The sequence below is a fragment of the Polypterus senegalus genome, chromosome 5 (genome assembly GCF_016835505.1).
Source record: "Polypterus senegalus isolate Bchr_013 chromosome 5, ASM1683550v1, whole genome shotgun sequence".
In the NCBI taxonomy this organism is placed as follows: Eukaryota; Metazoa; Chordata; class Cladistia; order Polypteriformes; family Polypteridae; genus Polypterus; species Polypterus senegalus.
Window position 1 is genome coordinate 42,464,117 of NC_053158.1, and position 25,086 is coordinate 42,489,202.

Here is a 25,086-nt window from a genome sequence, read left to right on the forward strand (position 1 = left end):
GCTTATGATATTATTTATCTGGACTTTCAGAAAGCATTTGATAAGGTGCCACATGAGAGGTTGGGCATCAAGTTAAAAGAAGTGGGAATTCAGGGTGATGTTTTTAGATGGGTGCAGAATTGGCTCAGACACAGGAAGCAGAGGGTGATGGTGCGAGGAACCTCATCAGAACTGGCGATGTTAAGAGTGTTGTTCCACAGGGGTCAGTGCTAGGGCCGCTGCTATTTTTAATATATATAAATGATTTAGATAGGAATATAAGTAACAAGCTGGTTAAGTTTGCAGATGATACCAAGATAGGTGGATTAGCAGATAATTTGGAATCCGTTATATCATTACAGAAGGACTTGGATAGCATACAGGCTTGGGCAGATTTGTGGCAGATGAAATTTAATGTCAGTAAATGTAAAGTATTACACATAGGAAGTAAAAATATTAGGTTTGAATACACAATGGGGGTCGAAAATCGAGAGTACACCTTATGAGAAGGATTTAGGAGTCATAGTGGACTCTAAGCTATCAACTTCCCAACAGTGTTCAGAAGCCATTAAGAAGGCTAACAGAATGTTAGGTTATATAGCACGATCTGTGGAGTACAAGTCCAAGGAGGTTATGCTCAACCTTTATAATGCACTGGTGAGGCCTCATCTTGAGTACTGTGTGCAGTTTTGGTCTCCAGGCTACAAAAAAGACATAGCAGCACTAGAAAAGGTCCAGAGAAGAGCGACTAGGCTGATTTGTGAATTTCCCCTTGGGATTAATAAAGTATCTATCTATCTATCTATCTATCTATCTATCTATCTATCTATCTATCTATCTATCTATCTATCTATCTATCTATCTATCTATCTATCTATCTATCTATCTATCCCAGGGCTACAGGGGTTGAATTATGAGGAAAGATTAAAAGAGCTGAGCCTTTACAGTTTAAGCAAAAGAAGATTAAGAGGTGACATGATTGAAGTGTTTAAAATTATGAAGGGAATTAGTACAGTGGATCGAGACTTGTATTTTAAAATGAGTTCATCAAGAACACGGGACACAGTTGGAAACTTGTTAAGGGTAAATTTCGCACAAACATTAGGAAGTTTTTCTTTACACAAAGAACGATAGACACTTGAAATAAGCTACCAAGTAGTGTGTTAGACAGTAAGACCTTAGGGACTTTCAAAACTCGACTTGATATTTTCTTCGAGGAAACAAGTGGATAGGACTGGCGAGCTTTGTTGGGCTGAATGGCCTGTTCTCGTCTAGAATGTTCTATTGTTCTAATGTTCAAATATTTATCCATAATACTGGGCACTGACAGACAGACACCGTATGTCCAAAACAAACATGTTTATTTACACTAATATCCTGCACACAACACAGTGCTCCAAAACAGTATGCAGTTCTTCTCTTCCCATCTCTTCTCTACTGCTTTCTTCCCAAAGCTTTGTCTTTCTCTTCACCCGACTCCAGCTCCGGAAAGCTCCTTTATAGAACACTCGGAAGTGCTGCAGGTGTCCCTTGATTAACATCCAGCAGCACTTCCGGGTGTGGCAGAAGTGCTGCACCGGAACCCCGCTCCTCTTCTGGCAGCACTTCCGGGTGTGGCAGAAGTGCTGCATGTCCAGACTCTGGAGCTGTCCAGGCGCCCTCTGGCGGTGGCCTCGGACCTCTGCTGGGTTGAGCCTCCAAACCACAATTCCATAACCCCGATGTAAACCCAGGGTGCTGCCCTCTCATGTCCCAGGGAAGGTACTCCTGACAGCATGCCCATTCCACCAGTCTTCTCCTGGAAAGGGCGTCCCATCCGGACAGGATCCCCGGCCGTCCATCACACTATCATATTGTTAGCTTTCTCTGTAATGTACCTATCTGAAACAAGGCTTAATTAAAAAAGGTAATTTTCACAATTTATATATAAATTGATGTATCCTGGCCTTCAGCAAGCCTCACACCTCAAACAAGAATACACACAGAGTCCTGGGGTCAAATAAATGGGTGTTTATTCAACACAGTACCTCCAGAAGTGGACGCAAGTACCACGCACAGATTTTCTCTTTTCCACAATTACTCTCTCCTCTCACCACAGCACTGCCCTCCTCCTGCCGAGTGTTGCCTTCCTTCCTCCCACCTGCAGACCCAGGAGTATTTCCAGTGCTAGAGCTGCTGCTCATTGGGCTACGGTATGTTGACAGCTTGATATGCATGATATTAAATGCCACTACTGACCCTTTATTTTATTTCACTGGTGCATTTACAGTACATTTCTTTGGTAATACTACAAAAAACATTTCAAAAATGGCAGTGCCTATAAAAAAACAAAAATGTCATCAGAAACAATATTACAATTCAAAAATCACATTTGTTTCAAAAATCAAATTCTCCATGCTTCAAAACACAAACTGGATGACACAAAACTAATACAGGTATAATGGGAAGGTTATAAAATATTAAAAAAGTACAAGTTCATGACTCTATGGCTGGACCTTATATAAGATTGAATCCAAAAATTCCCGTAATCGTTCAATAATGTGGGAGTAGAGCGTAGTTCTTGAGCACACTTCTAGGTATTGTATGGCTACAAGTCTGGTTAATCAGTTCACTTAGTCGCATTGTGATGAGTTGATCGAGTGTGTATTTCTGGCTTTTATTCTACAATCATGCATATGACTTGGGCAACTTTTTTTTCTCCAAGCTACCATGGCAGATTTTCAAGAGACATTGATGACTGTTTTTTCGACATTGATGGACTTACTCATAAAAAGTTTGTTCCCTGAGGATATATAGCTATTCAACAACTGTTGATTGAATTCAATTACATTGAAATGCTGAAGCATCTAATGGAAAGCATCAGGAAAAAATGTCTGGGGCAAAGTATTTAAAATTGGATGTTCCACCATGACAACACACCTGCACACACAAGTTTTTGACCAAAAACAATGTGGTTGTTGCTTTTCACTGCCTGTACTCACTAGATCTTTCTCCCTGTGACTTCATTTCATTCCTGATATTAAAACTGCGATTGAAGGTAAGAAGATTTACTACTACAGAAAAAATGCCGGAAAAAAATGTGGAAGAAGTCAAATTTAGATATATATTAATAAAATCTTAGAACCTTTTACTAAGATACCAGGCAGGAGAAGAGCCATTCTTTTTTTGTCTTTTAATGTCACTTCAAGAAGAGGGAGCATTCTCACAAACAATTTTAAAACAGCATGATCAGAATGGTCAAAATATCAACGTACAGAGGTCTGTTTTATAAGCAAATGAAATTACATAACAGTGTCAATCAATACATGCATTTACTCTGATTGGTTCATGAGCTTATACCCAAAAACATATAAAATAAAAGTAAATCTTATTATTTTTCTAGTTCTTCTTATACCTTTGAGTTGAGCTAAAACCCAGTGGCGTAGCTGGAGTTCGTGCTGCTCGGGGCGGGGCGGTGCTTCAATTTGCCACCCTCCAACATCTGAATATGTTAAACTATTTAAATAGAAAATTAAAATGACGTATCGAGAAAAATTAAGATACATTTTGCATAGATTTATTCATATATTAAGAAACAGCAATATTTTCTTATATACATTTATAAGCATCAACTAGACAAGAATATAGTATAGACACACTGATAAGCCGTGTTCTAATTATTAGTTTAATATAATTACGCTACGTAAACCACAACCAAAGTAGGGTACAAGTGATAGGTGGGGATGTTTTCTGCGCAGAGCAAGAACGCATTCAGATTAATAACGAAATTATAAATTGTAAATTAGTTGTTTATCTTCCTAGAAATTATTATCGGTGTAATGTTTATGTTTATTTTTGTCATTGCCTCATACATTTCAACTGCTGTGTCTGATGCAGAAGGACAGTCAGAACATTATTTTTCAAGCATTTGTAGTTAAAAAATCTGAGAATTTGACTTTTTTCATACATGAGTGATATTTTTTCCGAACCCTGCTGCTTACACAAAAAATTGTACTAAGCCTTGTGGCCAATAATGCCGCCCCCAAAAATGTGCCGCCCGGGGCCGACCTCCCCCTCTGCCCCCCCTAGCTACGCCACTGCTAAAACCCTTGAAATTTCTATGCATATAACAACTGTGCATTCTAATTGTGTAGGACATCTGCTGATTTCTTTAGTCATTGCTTAGTCATCCTTCAGTACATTTTGTATATTACATCATTCTTTATTTTGGTACATTCTTTACTTGACCATCTCAGTATTTTTCCTAAACCCAGTTCTTATTTTTCAATATGCACTGTCGGAGATGGCTGCGGTGGCGACCCGGCTCGGACTCCCAGGAAGACCGGAAGAGGGTTTCCGCTCACCTCAGACCACGTGGGGGCGACCACCCTGGTTCCTTTGGGGGCCACGTGTACTGTACAGAGCTTTGAAACTCTACCCTGTAGGGGCCCATGGTCACCGCCAGGGGGCGCCCCTGTGCCTAGAGAGCCCTGGACCTCAGCACTTAGGCCACATCCGGACTGGTTGGCTTAGAACCGTGTCACCTATTTAATGCAGCTAACCCAAAAGCTGCAAGAGACCGACTGAAACCAGCATGAACATCTTCGTAAAACAGACTGAACAACAGGTAGTGTTTAATTATTCAGGCAAAAAAAATGTAATTGTGATAAAAGAACAAGCCAGACTCAGTCAGTTATACTAAATCACCTCTTTAGGCACAGAGAAGAGCTATACACACGGGGGTGTGCAAAAGTAGGTTTTCAGTTCATTTGGGAAAAGACATGCAGGTTATGATTATTACAATAACCTTATTAACTTTATTAAAGAATGTCATAATTGGACAGTGCTCTTAGCTACAATCTTGTAAGTGCTCAAATTGCCCGCCTTGTGTACTCACAACAGTAAACCTACTTTTGCCTAACCCCTATATTGTAGGTGCTGAACCAGTAATTCTTTTAAAAAAATGTCAATAATCATTTTGTTTGAAAATAGTATTTTCTTCAGTTTTTTATTTATTTTTTTTTTTAGGTCCAACAAGACATTACTGTGACCCTTTACTCTTCAATAAAATAGCATCAGGCACATCCTTGACTTATGCATGTGTAAAGGCATCAGAGAAACAAGAAAGTATTCACAGACGAAAGTATGATGCAATACAATGAGATCACCAACAAGACAGCACAAAAATCGCAAAAAAAATATATAAATTCTTTAAAAAAGTAAACAAACAAATAATTAAATATTCTAAAACCAAAGAAACTAGTCCAAAGTGACTATAGATCATAACGGATACTCTAGATATCATTTTAGTAAAAAAGGGCTGCCACTAACCCTGGAAGTGTTGAGAGAGCTTGGCCTGGAAGTCACCCATGGTACTGGTACCTCAAATCTGGAAATAGGGTGACGGCTAACTGATGGAAGGAAGAGGCCGAGATGTCTGGGGACAAGAGAAGATAAACAGATAGGATGAAAGAAAGTATGATATGTGATGTTTAAGAAGTAAACTAGTGAAATGTGCTGTGCTATCTCATATATAGAAACAAAGCAAACCTGTAAAGGGAGACGCAGAAGGTTAGAAGTGTTGCTCATTTTATAGTTTCCTCTGATGCTTTGAGGCCTGGAAAAATAAAGATGACTATTTTTATATATTTTTTTATTTTATTAATCCTTGGTGTTACTTCAAGCATAAAATGATATCTAGGGGCATTCATTTTGCTACAGAAATGAAGTAAAACATGCAGAATTTCAAAAAAGTGATGTAATCGTGAATAATTAACCACAGTCTTGAGCTGAATTCAATTATAAGAAAAAAAACAGATGGCTATAATAATAATCCAATAACACTTACCCATCCACCTATTTAATTTGTCTGCTTATCCAATTCAGTTTTCATGCAACTAAAAAGTAAACATGATTATTCTTAGTAAAATCATATTTTTTAATTTCCTGCTTTATAACGGTCTCACATATGTATGCAAGAGATGTTCAAATAAATCATTAGCTATTTAAATTTAATCAGACCCAATTGTGCTAACATATTCTACGATAAATCTTCATGTTTGCTCGATGTCTACCACTAGCTACAACATGATTTGTGAGAACAAATTCAAAGAATTTCTAAAACAAATGACTAAGCAGTGCACTCCTCACAATCGCAGTGATGACCTCATCATTGCAAGTGTCAGATTACTCATTTTTTACAAACTGCAGCACTCTTCTTATAATACCCTTTTCTCCTTATGCACTGTAAGGCTAAGGTTTCAAAACAGGAGTTAATAGTTGTACCCAAATGCTCCTGTGTTTTTATTTTGAGTATCCAATGTTAATTTTAAAAAGGGCAATTGATTTAAGTGAATCTTAAAGAACTGGAATTTACATTTAAATATATTAAATATAAGAGACAACACTGCAGGAAGAAAGCATTGTGTCTGAAATAGCATTTTCCTGTCCTCCTTTTCTTAGACTCACTTAATCCAGGTCAGGGTTGATGGAGAATGAGCCTGTCCTGGTAGCATCCAGAACCTTGTCTAGCTGGAATGTACGTTCATCACAATACTCATTCATGCAAACCCTAAGAGAAGAACAGCCTAATTTGAAGTCATTAATTAAATACCGTGGTAAGACTAGAGAAGAGGATGAAGGTTTGGGGACCTCACGGTAACCCTTTCTAATGTCTGAAACAAACGAGAGCCACAAAATAGCAAAGTAACAAATATAGTCAGGACTATCTTGGGTTCAAATTTAAATTCGACTTAAGTTATGGGTTCAATAATGAATGGCAACTTCCAGTCCTTTGTGTCAATAAATATCTGCTTGTTTGTCTTCAGTTCTACAAGGTACAAACAGAGAAGGAGTCAATAACCGCATCACCCTATTCTCTGGTCTCATTGCTCCGTACAGCCTGACTGACAACATAAATGCACCTCTTTGTGAAAGGAGACTGGAATAAATCAGATTTATCCCTGCAGACACAGACAGCATTGCGCACAGATGGCAAACAAAGCCTGGATTCTGTTTAGCTAATGTCATATTACCCAACTTCTAGTCAGTGGTGGTGACCAACTTGATGATGGCAGTTGCTGATCATGTTCCCCAAGTATGTCAATTTATACGAATATGACTTTCTAGCATACCTTGCAGTTTTAACTTCCAGAATATGAAGTGCTTGTTCCTTTTTTCTGACAACTAGTAATGTGCTTCCTGCTGCACAGAGAGTTTACAGGCACAGAGAGTTTAGTTGTGTAAATGCCAGGGGTCACTGTTGCCCCTTTTAATTCAAAAGACAGATATGCAGACACAGAGTAAAATCACAAAGAATTTTTTTTAATTGTTTTTTCTTCTTCAAAGTGCCTTTCAAGCACCACAGCCACCATAGACAATTAAATAAACAGTAAATCAATATAATTCTCATCTCCACACCTCCCAGGAGGCTCTGTCGTCTACCCACCAATTCTGGCTCGTCTGCTGCATCTTCAGCAGTCCTTTATATAGGGCTGTGAAACCGCACTCCAAGACCCAGGATGCCCCGCATGAATCCAGGGCACCGCTATACTCCAGGGGAGCTGTCAATTAGTGTCTTGGGGGAGGCATTGTCCAAAAGTTGCTGCCTTCCCCCATCTTTTCCTTCTCGGGGCATCCCAGGCATCCCGGGTTGAGCTACCAGCTGTCCATCACAGTTGCAATCTCTGTTTTTCCATCATGTCACATGAAACATGAATCATCAGGCTCATAAGACTCTCTTCTTTCTGTGATGTCCAAAACACTCCGGTTCCTTATACCTTATTGCTGCATTATATACATTGTCTTTTCAGGTGGGCGTTTATTTGTTGTTACCTCTCATGCATACAGAGCCTGCCCCTACGACTAAAGATAAAATCAAACCACTATCAAATCAATGGGGGGCAGGTCCTAGTGAATTCATGCATTATGTGTGCAGGAAATGCTGTTGCTTTGATATTTAATTCTATTAATTTTATCTAGGTATTTAGCACTGTTGACTCACAGCTTGTGGTCACATTTTTGGCCATAATAATTGGTCCTGCATAAGTCCAGAATCTACTGTAGGAATTATTTTTACTCTTTTGCAAATGACATCGGTATTTGGTGTGTATTAAAGGAAGATGCCAACTGAGGACATGTAAGGCATTTGTTTTGCAAACTACAACCTCTGATGTACTTACCCTCTTATACAGTTGTGCATCTGGGCTTTCCTCTTTGTATGACCCTTTGTAGGCACGTTTGTAAGAAATATTCAGTGTTTGTCACTTTTTTTTGCAAAAAAAGAAAGAAAAAAATACATATATACAGACTTACATGTGTCTTGAGAAAGCTGTTTTATTTTGGCCATTTTCAAACCCAGAACTGAATTTTAAGAAAGCCAGTACCCTGCAACCCAGGTGAACAGAATAACAGGATTCAGCTGTACGTATGCAATTAATAATAATAATAATATTAATGATTTTAATAATAATATTAATGCGTTTTATATAAGTTTTAATTAAGGCTTCTCTAATAAACAATTCACAGTTATATCTAACTATTTAAGGATAAGATAAGGGAGTTCACCATTAGGTAACTGAAGTAATGGCTGCTGAAAATGGGGCTTTGTAGTCATTTGTAAATAATAAATTAAAAATGAGTCATTTTAAGCAGTTTAAGCTAGTAATATCTGTGCTGAAAATGTATGGGTGATTCCAAACTCTTCACAGTTTCTATATAATATAATATACAGTACAGGCCAAAAGTTTGGACACACCTCCTCATTCAATGTGTTTTCTTTATTTTCATGACCATTTACAGCACTCCATCACTCTCCTTCTTGGTCAAATAGCCCTTACACAGCCTGGAGGTGTGTTTGGGGTCATTGTCCTGTTGAAAAATAAATGATCGTCCAACTAACCTGACTTCTGCACAACACAACTGCTGGTCCCAACCCCATTGATAAAGCAAGAAATTCCACTAAATAACCCTGATAAGGCACGCCTGTGAAGTGAAAACCATTTCAGGTGACTACCTGTTGAAGCTCATCGAGAGAATGCCAAGAGTGTGCAAAGCAGTAATCAGAGCAAAGGGTGGCTATTTTGAAGAAACTAGAATATAAAACATGTTTTCAGTTCTTTCACCTTTTTTGTTAAGTACATAACTCCACATGTGTTCATTCATAGTTTTGATGTCTTCAGTGAGAATCTACCAATATAAATGGTCATGAAAATAAAGAAAACACATTGAATGAGGAGGTGTGTCCAAACTTTTGGCCTGTACTGTATATTTTTTTACTGAATAAACAGTGTCAGTTATCTTTGGGGTTGAGCAACATCAAGGGTTAACCAAACGCTCAACAGCCTTTTGTTACACTTCAGTTTTGTAACAGGACCACTTACTTCTATGGCAGGGTATTGCAACACCCCAGGCTGTTGACACATTGATCATAACATTTTTGCTATTGCATGTTTAGCTTCTTTGAAATCCCAGTAAAGGCAGCAGAAGTTAATGACTCAGTTTTTGTGCACCACAGAAAATCAAACAATGAGCTCAATAATCAGATATCTGTTGGCAGGAGTTTTCATGGTCTGCATTGTGTACACATCCTGCAGTAATTTCTGGGAGGAGAAAAGAATCCTTTGCATTTATTTAAAAATGTAATAAGGGATCAAACAAATAATTTTTTAAGTAAAAATTCAGAAGTGTAGGTTAAGTGAAATGCAAAAAATTGATCCATGGTTAATGAGTGTGCATTCTGCGGTGGGCTGGCGCCCTGCCCGGGGTTTGTTTCCTGCCTTGCACCCTGTGTTGGCTGGGATTGGCTCCAGCAGACCCCCGTGACCCTGTAGTTAGGATGTAGCGGGTTGGAAAATGGATGGATGGATAATGAGTGTGCTTTATGATTTTCTCAAACACTGTCAAAGGCTCAGTCTCACTTTAAATATTGCCAGAGCTTCCAATGACCCTGTTCCAGATGAGCAAGTTAGGAAATGGAGAGCTTAAATAATTAATACAACTGGAATTAGTTAGGAGGTATAGTTAGTGCTGTGGTTTCACAGATGCCTTGCCTGGTTGTTGTCTAGATGGAATTTGCACTTTGTCCCTGTGTCTGTGTTGGTTTTCATCCCACATTCCCAGAGATGATTCTTTACTGTTTCCAATGTTGGTGAGTGAAATGCATATGTGTGCACTGCAATGGATTGGCATCCTCTCCATTGTTGTTTCGTCTCTTGTGCCTAGTGTTGTGCGTTCACCCTGTAATGGACTGGTGTCCTGTCCTGGTATTCCTTCTGCCTTGCACCCAATGATTGCTGGGATAAGCTCCAGCTGGCCCAGTCCACCACAGATAAGATAGGATAAGAAAACAGATGGATGAATGGTATGTTTTGAATGTACTAATTAAGTAAATTCTGTATGGGAATTTTTCATAGACTACAAAAACTGAGTTTAAGAAAATGGCAAATCATTCACTCATCCATTGCTTTTTTCAGTATACATTATGGTCACATATCCCTGGCAACAGCAGACACAAGGCAGGAATGTACCCTGAATGGGACACCAAACAAATACAAAGTACAAAATGCAAAGTTGTTCCAGGTCAAGTCTGAACTTCCTGTCATGCACTAGAGCAGGGTTTCTCAAACTCGGTCCTGGGGGACCACTGTGGCTGCAGGTTTTTGTTCCAACCAGCCTCTGTTTTTAATTGGACTCCTGTGCTAATTAAGTGAACTGTTGTTTCCCTGTTTTGGGAACAATATACAAATTAAAAAACTAAGTTTGTTAAAAAAAAAATATTAAAATGTACTAAGCAGTTATATGTATTTTTTTCTTTTTAACAGTATTTTCATCTTGATTGTCATTCTACTTTTCTTGGTGTTCTAATTGTTTAATTACAGTAATCCCTTATTTACTACTTTGTGGGGCTGACACTAAAGTAGTGGCAGCCTTTCACGATTGAGTGTTGTTTGCTTGGGTTTCTGCTCTGCTTGTTTTTAATTGTCATTATTAAAATTCAATGAAGGGAGCAAAATGCACAGAGAAAGAGTGAAATATAATAAAAAGAAGGGCGGGTACGGTGGCGCAGTGGTAGCGCTGCTGCCTCGCAGTTAGGAGACCCGGGTTCGCTTCCGCCCTCCCTGCGTGGAGTTTGCATGTTCTCCCGTGTCTGCGTGGGTTTCCTCTGGGCACTCCGGTTTCCTCCCACAATCCAAAGACATGCAGGTTAGGTGGATTGGCGATTCTAAATTGGCCCTAGTGTGTGCTTGGTGTGTTTGTGTGTGTTCTGCGGTGGGTTGGCACCCTGCCCAGGATTGGTTCCTGCCTTGTGCCCTGTGTTGGCTGGGATTGGCTCTGTGACCCTGTATTCGGATTCAGCGGGTTAGAAAATGGATGGATGGATAATAAAAAGAGAGTTAAGCATTTAAATCCATAGCAAAAACAGAAATATTTCTAAGTTTCTTATAAATGTAAAAATCATGCTGCTGTGTTTTCCTGAATGTAGAATAAAAGATAAATAATACCAGCTAATTAAATGAGATCAGTGCTATCAGGTGTTGTCACTGATTAGGAATCTGGTTGGAACAAAAACCTGCAGCCACAGTGGGCCCCGGGACCGGGTTTGAGAACCCCTGCACTAGAGTATTGGAGAAAACTGGGATACCACAGAAACCCAATGGTAGGATTTGAAAACTCAGCATAGTAGGCATTCAGATTAGTGTTCGAATCCAGGGTCCTGGAGGTGTGGCAACAACACTGTGCTATTCTGTAATTTGTAAGTTCAAAATCCTTCTGTTAATATCCTGTTTGCATAATGGATACGAGAGAGGCAGGTTGCTGAGGTGTCGAGGAAGAGTCATAAAAGGATCTTGTGCAGGGAGGAGGTTGGAAAGAAATGACTCGTGTACTTCAGAGGCACCACTTCTCTGCTACTAAAATCCATAGGGATGAGAATTTGTTGGTGTTGGTTGGCTGTTGAGGAAGTCTCGAGTAGGATTCTGGATTGGGTTGGCTCAGAGAGTAGAAGAAAGTTTGGCAGATGGTGTGATCACTGACCATAGTTGAGTGGTGTGAGGCTTGGCCATAGGCATGAATATGTAGGCAGTGGATGAGACTGCATGAAAAGAGCCAAGAAACGAGACTACAGCTGCGATTGTGGCAAGAGTTTTTATGATCCACCTACCCCCAGCATTCAGGGTGCTGAATTCTTTATTCTGTTTCTCACACCCTCTTGGTATAGATTTTAGAGCTTCTGTCTGACATAAACCGAAGACTTAGGTGTTGAAGTTCACACCGGTCACTATGTGAGCATACGAAGCAAGTACTGTACATGTTAAATTGATTAGGAGGATTGTTTATTTTTTGTTCCCTTATCACATCTGTCTCAGAACCCCTGGGTGTGGTGTATTTAAGTAGTAAAATGGCACCTTAAAATATGAGCACATGGTCCTCTTATGAAGAAGACTAACTTTCTTACTTTAGAAAGGATGAGAGCTGATAAATCAAATGGAACAATTCAAGAATGAGGACAGACATAGCATAAGATTAAGCAATGATTCAGTATGCAGCAGCCACAGATTTGTATGTGTTGGACAAGGCCTTGGTGGTGATATAGCAGCTACATACTCAAACAAAGTTTTTGATTTACTGGCCAGTCCACATCTGCATCCTCACCTAGGTCATGAGCTTTGATAACTGACGAAAAGGATGAGATCACAGGTGAACAAAATGAGGTTCTGCACAAGGTTGCTGGTCTCACTCTCCATCAAAAGCTGAGGAGCACAGTACTATGGCTGGTCCTTGGTGTGCAGCTGCTGCATCCCCCAGATTAATAGGAGACAAATCTGGACATGTAGTTTGGATGCCCCAAGCGTACCTTCCAAAAACGGTGTACAAGCCACAGGTCCCTGAAAAAATACCCAGGAACAGACTCTGGAGGATTGAATTATAACTCAGCTGGCCAGGAAATGTTAGGGAATTTTCTGGGAGGAGGGAGAAAAGTTTGTTTTGGAAAAGGGTGGTCTGCTCTTTCTAGCTGTGAACTCAGGAAAGGCTGCTATAATACATTCTCTCACCCTGAAAGAAATGACTTAATACACAAAGAAATTAACACATGCAGAGAAGCCGGCACCAGTGCAGATCCTCAAGGAAACGAACTAGATGAATGACCAACAGGCTGAATGAGATGGGCTGCAATATTTTGTTTAATACATTCAGAATTTAACAGCCGTTAGGCATTTCTTTACTCTTGGCCTTATTTCACAGTCAATCATTTACCAGTAGTGCTTTTTTTTACTCTTTTCATATTTCGTATTTGGAAGTAGTATTACTTTCATTGAAAAGAAAACCAACATCTGCTTTTTTAACAAGAAATAAGTTTTGATATCTCTAGTGTATGTGAGCATTTTTGGGAAGACATATAGCTGTGTATCTTTATGTCAGTTTTAAAAATGTTTTGGACACCTTAACTTGAAATCAAATGGTCAGATTCAAATCAGATCTTGTGGAACACTTGTATGTGTTTGTCTTAAGAGCTGATAAAGCTTTGAGTAAATTCCAGCTACCGTATTTTGCTTCAAGCATTTAAAGTTCTAAAGTTTTTAATATATCATAAAAAATAACAACCGAAACCCTGCTCTGAAGGGCACATACTCTGGCATTTAGTACTTTGGAATAAAAGGCTTTTGTGAATTTTGAGTTCAATATAAACTGGGACTTTGGGTTTATAAATTTTGGAAATTTCAGATGCTTACAGCACCTAATTATAAATAAACATATTAAGTACATTTTACATCTTTATTAAATTATCAGGATATGGTATTTTCAAAAATGAAATTACTACTTGTGGTAGGTATTTTTTACTTCAGGATCTTAGAACATTAGAACAATTGTGACATGAACAGGCCATTCACCCCAAAAAGCTTTTCCATACTATTCACCTACATTATCCAAAACAACAAGTTGCGAAAGTCTACTTTCCACCACACTACTTAATAATTTATTCCATGTGTTTATGTTTTTTTTAGTGAAAAGCTTTCGAACATTTATGCAAAATCTACCCTTAACAAATTTCCAACCATGTTCCAGTGTTCCAGTAACAACTGACCCCTACTGTCCTAATTCCTTTCATGATTTTATACACTTTAATCATGTTTCCTCTTAGTATTCATTTGCTTAAACTGAAAAGGTTCAAGTTCTTTCATCTCTCCTCATAGTTCTTACCTCACAGTCCCGGAATCAGTGTAGACCCTCTTGTCTGGACTACTATGTCTTTTTTGTAATTTGGAGACCAAAACTGAACACAGTACTCCAGATGAGTTGGGGGTACAATATTCAGGACCATCCAAGCTCTGTGACAGGATGTGAGCATTTCCAAAGTTTTTCTCCTTCATTTATAACATCTTAAATGGAAAGAAATATAAGTGAAGAAATGAATACAAAATTATTCAAAATGTAATCCTAAAATCCTAAAACTATTCAAATATAATGTAACATTCAAAACTTGCAGTGTTTCAATATCTCCCGCTCTTCCTTGCCATTTACATCACCATTTTTGTAACTCTCTATCCTGTACCTCGAGACCTGTGGCATCTCTATATATGGTCATCTGTGCAAGATCTGGGAACGTCTGTGCAGTTCCCTCTTTTTGGCAGCAGAACCTTCCCTCTAAGAAACCCAGTTTTCGATTCATTCAACTTCGGATTGGTCATATCACATTTTTACTTTAGTTTTACTTTGTGAGAGCATTTTGCCATGGGTCTGCCTAATGATCCTTTCTGTCCTTTCTGCCAGGGAAGCTGGATAGCTGGTGGTGACTGTTGTTCTCCCCTTCCTGCATCTTAAATCCCCTTTCAGTGAGGTTTGGTGTTTAGGTTTCCCTCCTATTTTTTGCATAAGCCATTTTCTTTTTACTTTTTTAACAAGGTAAATTTTATTTGTGGACACAGTCGTATTTTTACTGTTATTGCTGTCTTTTCAGTTGTCCTTTAACTGTTTATTTTTTGAGAAACCTGTTGGTGCTACTATTTCAATTGTCATTTATGTTATTTAAAGATTTGATTGCATAAAAAAAATACCATATCATGTTGACTCATCAAAACATGTCATAAAATAATTGTAAAACATAAGAAAAAATATAGCAAGATATTTAATTTGCAAATTTTACACACATATATATATACTGTATATAAAACCCCCTTATAATAGTAAAAAAATATACCCCAAAATCTCAAAAATGCTTTTACTTATTTGTTCAAAATTTTGTGACATTACAGAAAATGAAAATTAGCTAACACATTTTATTTTATTTGTCAATATTTATTAATATTATTTTAACCATGAAGCGGCTGCTGCTTTACCACCTGAGATCACAGGTCCGCCGCACCCTCTGCATTTCACATACAGTACCAGGAGAAGGTGGGAGCAGAGGATGCCATCATCTATGCTACACCGATCCCTCTCCCACTTGGACAGAAGCAGTGGTGTTGTAAGAATTATGTTTCTGGACTTCTCTAGCGCCTTCAACACCATCCAACCTCTGCTCCTTAGGGACAAGCTGACAGAGATGGGAGTAGATTCATACCTGGTGGCATGGATCGTAGACTATCTTACAGACAGACCTCAGTATGTGCGTCCCGGGAACTGCAGGTCTGACATTGTAGTCAGCAACACAGGAGCGCCACAGGGGACTGTACTTTCTCCGGTCCTGTTCAGCCTATATACATCGGACTTCCAATACAACTCAGAGTCCTGCCATGTGCAAAAGTTCGCTGACGACACTGCTATCATGGGCTGCATTAGGAGTGGGCAGGAGGAGGAGTATAGGAACCTAATCAAGGACTTTGTTAAATGGTGCAACTCAAACCACTTACAGCTGGACACCAGCAAAACCATGGAGCTGGTGGTGGATTTTAGGAGACCCAGGGCCCTCATGGACCCTGTGATCATCAGAGGTGACTGTGTGCAGAGGGTACAGACCTATAAATACCTGGGAATGCAGCTGGATGATAAATTGGACTGGACTGCCAATACTGATGCTCTGTGCAAGAGAGGACTGAGCCGACTATACTTCCTTAGAAGGCTGGCGTCCTTCAACATCTGCAATAAGATGCTGCAGATATTCTATCATATGGTTGTGGTGAGTGCCCTCTTCTATATGGTAGTGTGCTGTGGAGGCAGCATAAAGAAGGACGCTTCACGCCTGGACAAACTTGTGAGGAAGGCAGGCTCCATTGTAGGCATGGAGCTGGACAGTTTGACATCCACGGGCACTAAGCAGGCTCCTGTCAATCATGGAGAATCCACTGCATCCACTGAACAGTATCATCTCCAGACAAAGGAGCAGCTTCAGTGACAGACTGCTGTCACTGTCCTGCTCCACTGACAGACTGAGGAGATTGTTACTCCCCCACACTATGTAACTCTTCAATTCCACCCGGGGGGCTAAAGGTTAACATTATACAATGTTATTGTCTGTTTTTTTACCTGCATTTTTATCACTCTTTAAGTTAATATTGTTTTTTATCAGTATGTTGCTGCTGGACTATGTGAATTTTCCCTTGTGATTAATAAAGTATCTGTCTATCTATCTATCTTACATGCTCTGTGCTCAGTGGAGTTTAAGCAAACGAAGGTGGAGTAGAAGGAATTGACAGCCCACTAACCAATAGGGTGGATGGACAACTTACAACATTTAAAATATGATTGGTTACATTTTATTCGTTTTTCTGATTGGTGCACAAGCAGCTGAAGTAATGTGCTCAAGGTCACACAGTGTCAATAGCAGGATCTGAACCCACAGCCGTTGGAGTTGAAGGCCTGAATCCAAAGCCTTGACCATTACACCACACTGCCTGCCAAAACTATTAGCCTTTGGAAATAATCCTACAAAAATCGTATATAGAAAGGTTTTTAGTTACATAGTACTACTGATACATCCTATTAACAGATGTCACTATAACTGAGGCCTATTGTCTAATGAAATTTCACACCTATTCTTAGTAACAGACTCTGAAAAAATATAAGGAAGCTCATAAAAATAAGGAAACACACAGATTACTGCCCACAGGAACAAATGTTGTACAAATCAATAAAAATCAAAGAAAATACACATAAATCAAAAGAAATTAAAAACAATTGATTACAATTGTACAAAGATACAAGAACAATAAAAATATAGTAATAAACAGAAGATCTATAGTTAAATTATAAAGACAAAATTGGGTACAAAAACAAATGGAATAGTAAGCCAATGAAAAAATAAAATACAATCCCATATCCAATAATGGGAGGAGTACAAAAACATCCAAGAATATAGATAGCAAATTAATAATAGAAAACCAAAGCTCATAGAATAAATCATAAATAAGCTATAAAAACTAGTTATAACACAAATTTGAATTAAAGAAGCAGAGCATCTGTTTAAAGAAAATATGAAACAAAAAATATGATATCAATAGAAAACTTAAACAGGTGAAAAACTAGAAAATACACATAAAAGTGACCAAAAACAATAAGAGGCTAGATTTATAACAGAAATAAAAAAGGAAAAAGAAAACTATAGAAGTAAGGTCAAATCAATGGTCATGGTGAGAGGAGAAGTTCAAGGCAGAGCTCGAAGTCAGCTGTCACTGCCCACCATGTGCTCACAAGTGAACTTCACTCCCAGACCACTCTGCAGGAGTGGATCCCAGTTCCTCTTTTCCAAGTTTAGATTCAGGGGTAAATCCAAGACATGTTGTATTCATTAGCTCTATCTCATCTGGTCCTGGAAGTATTTTAGAATTCCCCTGGAAGGGTTTAAAAAAAGTTTCTGAGAATTTCATCAGATGATAATTGTGTTGCTTCCACCGTCCTCATTAGTGAACAGCTTGCATGATACACACCTCACAGGACTGTGGTCAAAATAAGCAAGTGTCAATTTCAGCTGTGAAGAGACTTTAAGCTGCAGGTTTGACAGGTTAATTGGCAGTTAGAAGTCATTGCTAAATTTGCAAAATAACTGGGCCAGGAAACTACATCAGCCTCAATGTACTCTGAAATTAAAGCATAGAATGAAAAAACAATTGGAGAAATGGATAGTGAGCAGATGTTAAAGTATGATTAAAGCTGCTGTTATGTAAGGCATCTATTATGCAAACTGATGGATCTCAGAAACTTGTCTTTTGATTCTTTTGTGGCCTTGGGTCTGCTAAACCTGTTCCTGTCAGAGTTTCCTCCAGTTTCTAAGTTCCTTTTGATGGTGTAGGATACTGTACCCGCTGAACCCTCAGCTTTCTTTGCAATTTCTCTAAAGGAAAGGTTTATACTTTAAAGCATTACAATAATCTGCCTGCCTTCTTTTGTCAATTGCCCTTTCTCGCTTCATAGGGTGAACAGCAACACAGTTTGTTTCAACACTACTTTTATATAGACACAGTGTTTGTAAGTAACCAATGTAAGTTGGGACACCCATAGGATGTGTTTGCATCATCTTTCATTCTTAATTAACTGCCATTGCTGCAGAAACAAGTAAGCTGTTGACCCTTTGCTTTATTCCTTAAAGAGGACTTTTTGTGTAACTCTGAAAATGACATTATTTTTCAGTTTTTATTATTCTAAATGTTTCTAACCTCTGACAGTATATCACTTACCTTTGTACCATTTCAGTTTATTCACTGGACTTGAAATGCTTAGATTTCAATAAAAACTGGGAAAATAGGAGTATTCTAACACTTTTGACTGGTAGTGTATGTATGACATACTGTAGGATTGGCTCCAGCAGACCCCCGTGACCCTGTATTCGGATTCAGCGGGTTAGAAAATGGATGGATGGATGGATGTTGTATATTTCAAGAGTGCCTCAAGCTGGGCCACAAATTCAACATTTACTTAGGCCATATTTATGACAGAAGTGATGCTTAGCTTTTATTGCATAAGTTAAAATCAAATACTGCTTATTTTTCTTCCCTGTTTCTTGTTCTCTACATGCAAATTGGTGTATTGAAGACATGCCATAACATATCATTTTAGTCCAAACTCATTAGCACAGGAAATATGCTTAGCTGACAAGACAAAAATAAGAAGAGAGCTGAGTCAATATGTGTGACATGAAAGCAACCCAACAATGATAATGAATTTCATCCTCCATCCATTTTTAACCCCGCTATATCCTAACTACAGGGTCACGGGGGTCTGTTGGAGCCAATCCCAGCCAAACACAGGGCGCAAGGCTGGAAACAAATCCTGGGCAGGGCGCCAGCCCACTGCAAGTCACACACACCCACACACCATTTGTCATTAGTAAACACTACCTATATTATAGATAGATAGATAGATAGATAGATAGATAGATAGATAGATAGATAGATAGATAGATAGATAGATAGATAGATAGATAGATACTTTATTAATCCCCAAGGGGAAATTCACATACTCCAGCAGCAGCATACAGTACTTATAAAAAACAATATTAAATTAAAAAGTGATAAAAATGCACATAAAACTGACAGTAACTTTGTATAGTGTTAACGTTTACCACCCGGGTGGAATTGAAGAGTCACATAGGGTGGGGAAGGAGCGATCTCCTCAGTCTGTCAGTGGAGCAGGACAGTGATAGCAGTCTGTCGCTGAAGCTGCTCCTCTGTCTGGAGATGATACAGTTAAGTGGATGCAGTGGATTCTCCATGATTGACAGGAGCCTGCTCAGCACCTATCGCTCTGCCACGGATGTCAAACTGTCCAGCTTGCATTTTCTAAGTGAATTTGCTATGTGGAGTCTTACTTCTTATGAGGGGCTTTATGCTGTGCTAATTTGGTGTGCAATATCATTTTTGAGGTCTGTATTATTTTATTATAGTTCATTAGGCCATATGTAAGTTCAGTCTTAGGCTTTGCATCAAATTAGTGTTGAGCCCTGGGTCCCATATGAAGCCAGCCTTGGAGGGTCTGTCAAATTAATGTCCATCCATCCATCCATTATCCAACCTGCTATATCCTAACTACAGGGTCACGGGGGTCTGCTGGAGCCAATCCCAGCTAACACAGGGTGCAAGGCAGGAAACAAATCCTGGGCAGGGCGCCAGTCCACTGCAGGGCACTCACACATGCACACACACACACACGCACCAAGCACACACAGACACACACCAAACACACACTAGGGACAATTTAGAATCGCCAATGCACCTAACCTGCATGCTTTTGGACTGTTGGAGGAAACCGGAGTACCCGGAGGAAACCCACGCAGGGAGGACACGGGAAACGAATCCAGGACTCCTAATTGTGAGGCAGCAGCGCTACCCACTGCACCACCGTGCCGCCCCAAATTGATGTGGACTAGGTTATTACTATTGGTAAAGTCAGTTCTAAGGTCCATGTTTAGTTTAAGGTTGAGCACTTGGTCCCACGTAAACTCAGTGTTGAGGTCTGAAATTAGTTATTATAGGACATTTTGTTATAGTATATGAGGTCAACAATGGGGGATATCCTATATTGCAGGTATGGGACATTGCATTCTATGTGAAGTCACATATGATGACAATATGAGTTTAACGTGAGCTCAGTTTTGAGGTCCCTGCTTTTTTTATTTTTTTTATTTTAGGGCAGTGAATGTTATACAAGAACATTTCTAGGGTCTATACCAGATTAGTATGAGGCCCGGGGATTTATATGAGTTCAGCTTGGATATTCTATTAGGTTAACTTGGGACATTGAGTTTTACTATACTGTATATGCATTCAGTTCTTTGGTCTATATCATTTTAATGGTACGTTTTGAAGTTTGTAACAGTTTATTATATGGCACCAGGTTATAAAGTAGGTTAGTACTGGAATTAGGGAATATTAGATTTTTCATGAGGTCATATTTGAGATGTATATCATTTTAATATAGGATTGTTGGTCTCATGTATTGTCAAGTTTGATTTCTGCATTAGCTTAGCATATGTCAAATGGTTTTATATGATGGTTCTAAGGTCTACTTTAAGTTAGTTTGAGGCCATGGCTCTTACCTGAGGTCACAGAGTCTGTGATGTTAGTCTGAGACACTAAATTATACTGAATATCAGGTCAATTCTAGGGTCTATATCAGTTTCATGTCAAGCCCTTGGTCTAGAGGAGGTCAGTTTTGAGGTATGCATCAATGTATTATATATTATTGGAGAATAGTACTGGGGTTAACCACATAAGTGTTAAACACTGGACCCTACATTGGGTCACTTTAAGACCCCTTAAGGCTATGAAAGGTCTGTTTTAACCAGTTGAAGCATTATGGGTCAGCTGGAGTTTCCCAAAAGGGGCACACAGTGTGACTCTGAAGTTAGCTGGAAGAAGGTTCTGTTGTCTCACGAGAGCAACATGTAGCTTTTTGGTTATCAGACTAAACACCATGTTTGAACATGGCACATTTTTAAAAATTCACTATCCCCACTGTGAAGCTTTGTGGTGGTGGCAGCATCTACAGCAGGCCCTAGAAGGCTTTGAGGGTAAAGGGTACAACTAATGTAGCAAAATACAGAGAAATCCTGCAAGAACACCTGATGCGGTCTAAAAGAAACAGTTGCCGTGGTAGAATTGTTTTCAAGCAAGACAACAACCCTGAGAATAATGGCAAAACTACACAGGAATGGCTTAGAAACACCAATGTTAATGCCCAAGAATGGCAGAGTCTGAGTCCAGTCCTCAGTCTAATTTGGAATTTGTGCCTGAATTTGACAAAAGCTATTCAATTGTGATCCAAATGCAACTTGACAGAGCTCTAAAAGTTTTACAAAGAAAAATATGGAGTGGCAATGTCCAAATATGCAAAGCTGGTAGAGAAATGCTGTCATGCTGCCAAAGGCGCACCTACTAAATACCAACGTGAACGGGTAAATACCGAGATTGGTTTTCACTTTGGCATTAAAGAGCCTTTTTCTGTTATTCAGTGTCAAAAACTCTGTGTTTTAATGTTGTATAATAATAATAATTAAATTTCAGACCTGTGACCCTGTAGTTAGGATACAGCGGGTTGGATAATGGATTGATGGATAAATTTCAGAGCTTTTACAGGGGTGAATGCTTTTCATAATAAGCATAGCAGGTATAATCAGTTAATAGCGAAGGTGAGTAACATAAAAATTCCAGTTGATACCATTCAAGGAGGTAAGAAACAATTTGGTGGTCTGCAGTCAGTTAAAGCACACAGGGTCACAGTGAAAACTCAGACAAAGTTATAGTTCTGGTGATGGTGCCCACCACTTCCTGGGCATTCTACTATATTAGTATGTATGTGTCCTGGGCAGTCTAATAAAAAGGTTAAATCCTTGCATCCTGGAATCTTACATCTTCCACTGTCTCTGTGTCACTTTCCATGGGAAGCTGGGAAATGCAGCCACAGCAGGGTATGGAATGGAGAAACAGAATGGAGGCGGGTCAGTAACAGTTCATAATAAATGTCACACTTTCATTTTTGAGCTCAGGATATTGAGATGAGATACAGAATGGAGGAGGGTTACTGACAGTTCATAATGAATGTGACACTTATTTTTGTGCAAACGGCTAACAAACAGATGCAATGTGAACTGCATATCAGCAGTGCTAATCAGACTATTCTATCCTGAAGTAATGAATTTTCAGCTGGGGTTAAATGCTGTGACTGACGGGGCAGTTCCTACATGGGCAGGCAAATGATTTCAGTTTTTGGGCCACAGTTAACTAACTGTGAAAGGTCAAGTTTTTGTTTTATTAGTTCTAAGAATCTTCAGTAGGGAAGCAACATGAGATTGTACCATATACTGTACTCAGGTGCTGTGCATACAGTGCCAAAGGAAGCCACGACTATCCCTTGAGCTAACTTGTCCACCATACTTAGCAAATGGGGGAGAAGGGCCTTGGTAAGAGTGGTGTTACTCTGGTTGCGCTTCAGATAACCCGTTTAGAGGTGTGAGAAACTAAAAGAAGGACAACCACCACTGCAACAATCCACCAGTCTGGGGTGTATGGCTAAACAACACATAAACGTCTACTTGTGGTTTACAAAAAGGCACCTAAAAGACTCTCAGCCTATAAGAAAGAAGAGTTTATTGTCTGATGAAACCAAAATTGAACTGTTTGGCCTCAGCTCTAAGCATCTGTTCTAAGTGTTTTCGGTGGAGTAAGCCAGGGACCGCTCATAACCAGTGCAGTGCCATTCCAGCAGTGAAGCAAGGTGGTGGCAGCATCCTTATTTGGTGTTTTTTTTACAGTGGCAGGGACTAGGAGACTAGACAGGATTGAGGGAAAGCTGAATGAAGCAAAACACAAAGATAAGCTTAATGAAGAAGTGCTGCAGAACACTCTGTACCTTGGACTGTGCCAAAGGTTCACCTTCCAACAATATAGTAACCCTAAACACAATGCAAAGACAGCACAAGAGAGGTTTAGGGACAACTCTGTGAATGTTCTTCAGTGGCTGAGGCAGAGCCCAGATTTGAACATAGTTAAAAATCTCTGGAGAGACCTACAAATAGCTGTCCACTTACATTTTCCATTCAACCTGATAGAGCTTGAGAGGATATGCAGAGAAGAAAGGCAGAAAACTCCAAATCTAGTTGTGTGACGCTTGTCACATCACACCCAAGAAGATTTCAGGCCTTAATCGCTGCCAAAGGTACTTCAACCAAGTACTGAGTAAAGGGGTCTGAATGTCTGTGTCAAAGGGATAGTTTAGTTTTTCATTTTTTAATAAAATTGCAAAAAATTAAAAATCCTATTTTGCTTTGTCAGTTTGGGATATTGAGTGCTGCTTGATGAGGGAAAATGAATTAAATGATTTTAGCCTAAGGTTGCAACATAACAAAAACTGAAAGGGTCTGAATACTTTCTAAAGGTATAGGGCATTTAAATCCTTGAATTTTATGATATGTCCATTTAGTTGCTGAACTCATGATCAGGTCAGCCTGCATTTGATTATGGTTAATGTATGCCAACCCCCCGCTGCCCCCCAAAACACCGATATGTTAGTGGAAAGCTCTGAACCTATTCTGTCACTTTAGCTAAAACCTGGGGGGTGGTCACAGTTATAAAGTAAATTAGTACAAATCATCGTATTATAAATTATATATAAATTATTACCTCACTCTCGAGGCTACAGGAGATTCCGCCCTGTAAATGTATAGGCTATTACAGCACTAACTGGTCTCCTTGCCTGTCAAGTGTTAAATCTTAACTTTCTGAGCGCTTGCGTAGTACGCATCTTTGTAAATGGTCGTGCGGTTAATTAAACGACTAAATGAAAAACAAAACTACAAAACAGTGCAGAAAAAGATTCGATCCATGAAGGGAAAACACATGAAAACAAGTCTGGCTGACGGATTGCATATGTTCCTTTCCGGGAATGCCCCACAGAAATAAAAGACGTGCGAGCCGCCAGCACTCCTGCAGTGTTTGGGAAAGTTCACGCCAACGCCGCTGCAGCTGCACTCGGCTACACCCATACCGACAAAGTGGTGCTGCGCTCCGGTGATGGCTGATCTCACCGTCTCCCTCTTCTTTACCCTGATTGTCATAGTCATTTGTTTTTTGTTCCTAACCAAAAGAAAAAGGTAAGTTGCATTTTTTATAACTTGTCGCAAAAGTCGTGTTATGTATTTAAATGGAAAACAAGAAAGCGTGATTTCGATTGAGGGCAGCGCACTAAGACCTCGCACATTGCCATTTTTAACGTTCAGTCAGTCCTCCTAATCTTTTCGATCGTCTTGCGTTCTAATACCTGTAAAGACGCATCTTTTGCAGTGCTATTATAGCAGATCAGATCGATATTATCAACGGTGTTCGCAGTGTTGCGGAGACGCGCACTTACCAGACTTAACTTTACAGTCCTTGTCGCTCATCGCACTACAGTTCCCGAGAGTGGCTACAGGGTGACTCGCCGCTGCACAGCTACTTTTAAAGCAACGATTGCATAGCAGTATTTACACGGTTTATGGGCTGTTCAAGTGGGGAAAACAAAGTATAACTTATGATAATAATTTACAGACATCTACTACTTTTTGAATTCTTAATTTTGGCTAACACTGGAGCAACGCATGTTGACCTGTCAATAACGTTTTACCTTTCCGTGGCTATCCTGCTCCTTTAACAGGTCCGATCTTGTGAGAGTGATTTCATTTTAAGAGTTGTAACGTAATCATTTGCATTATTTACTTATCATTTC

General features: G+C 39.3%; 1 protein-coding gene and 1 long non-coding RNA gene across 4 annotated transcripts in view; one reads left to right on the plus strand and one right to left on the minus strand.

Moving 5' to 3' along the window:
- Positions 1-1,701: 1,701 nt before the first annotated feature.
- LOC120530240 lies at positions 1,702-24,805 on the minus strand. Of its 3 annotated transcripts, XR_005633928.1 has the most exons (6): positions 24,733-24,805; positions 14,158-14,336; positions 5,807-5,855; positions 5,509-5,575; positions 5,290-5,395; positions 3,137-3,474 (listed from the first exon to the last, which is right to left on the minus strand). It is a non-coding gene; the product is annotated as an uncharacterized LOC120530240 (long non-coding RNA). The 3 variants fall into 3 exon arrangements; XR_005633927.1 differs by lacking the exons at positions 14,158-14,336; positions 24,733-24,805 and adding an exon at positions 1,702-2,296 and having other exon boundaries at positions 3,374-3,474; positions 5,807-6,036; XR_005633926.1 differs by lacking the exons at positions 14,158-14,336; positions 24,733-24,805 and having other exon boundaries at positions 5,807-6,036.
- Positions 24,097-25,086, plus strand: part of LOC120530239 (cytochrome P450 7A1-like) — a 38,583-nt gene continuing 37,593 nt past the window's right edge. The window contains exon 1 of the mRNA XM_039754552.1: positions 24,097-24,475. Coding sequence (XP_039610486.1) covers positions 24,396-24,475 — 80 coding nt within the window. The 5' untranslated portion in view covers positions 24,097-24,395. The remainder of the gene's footprint in view (positions 24,476-25,086) is intronic.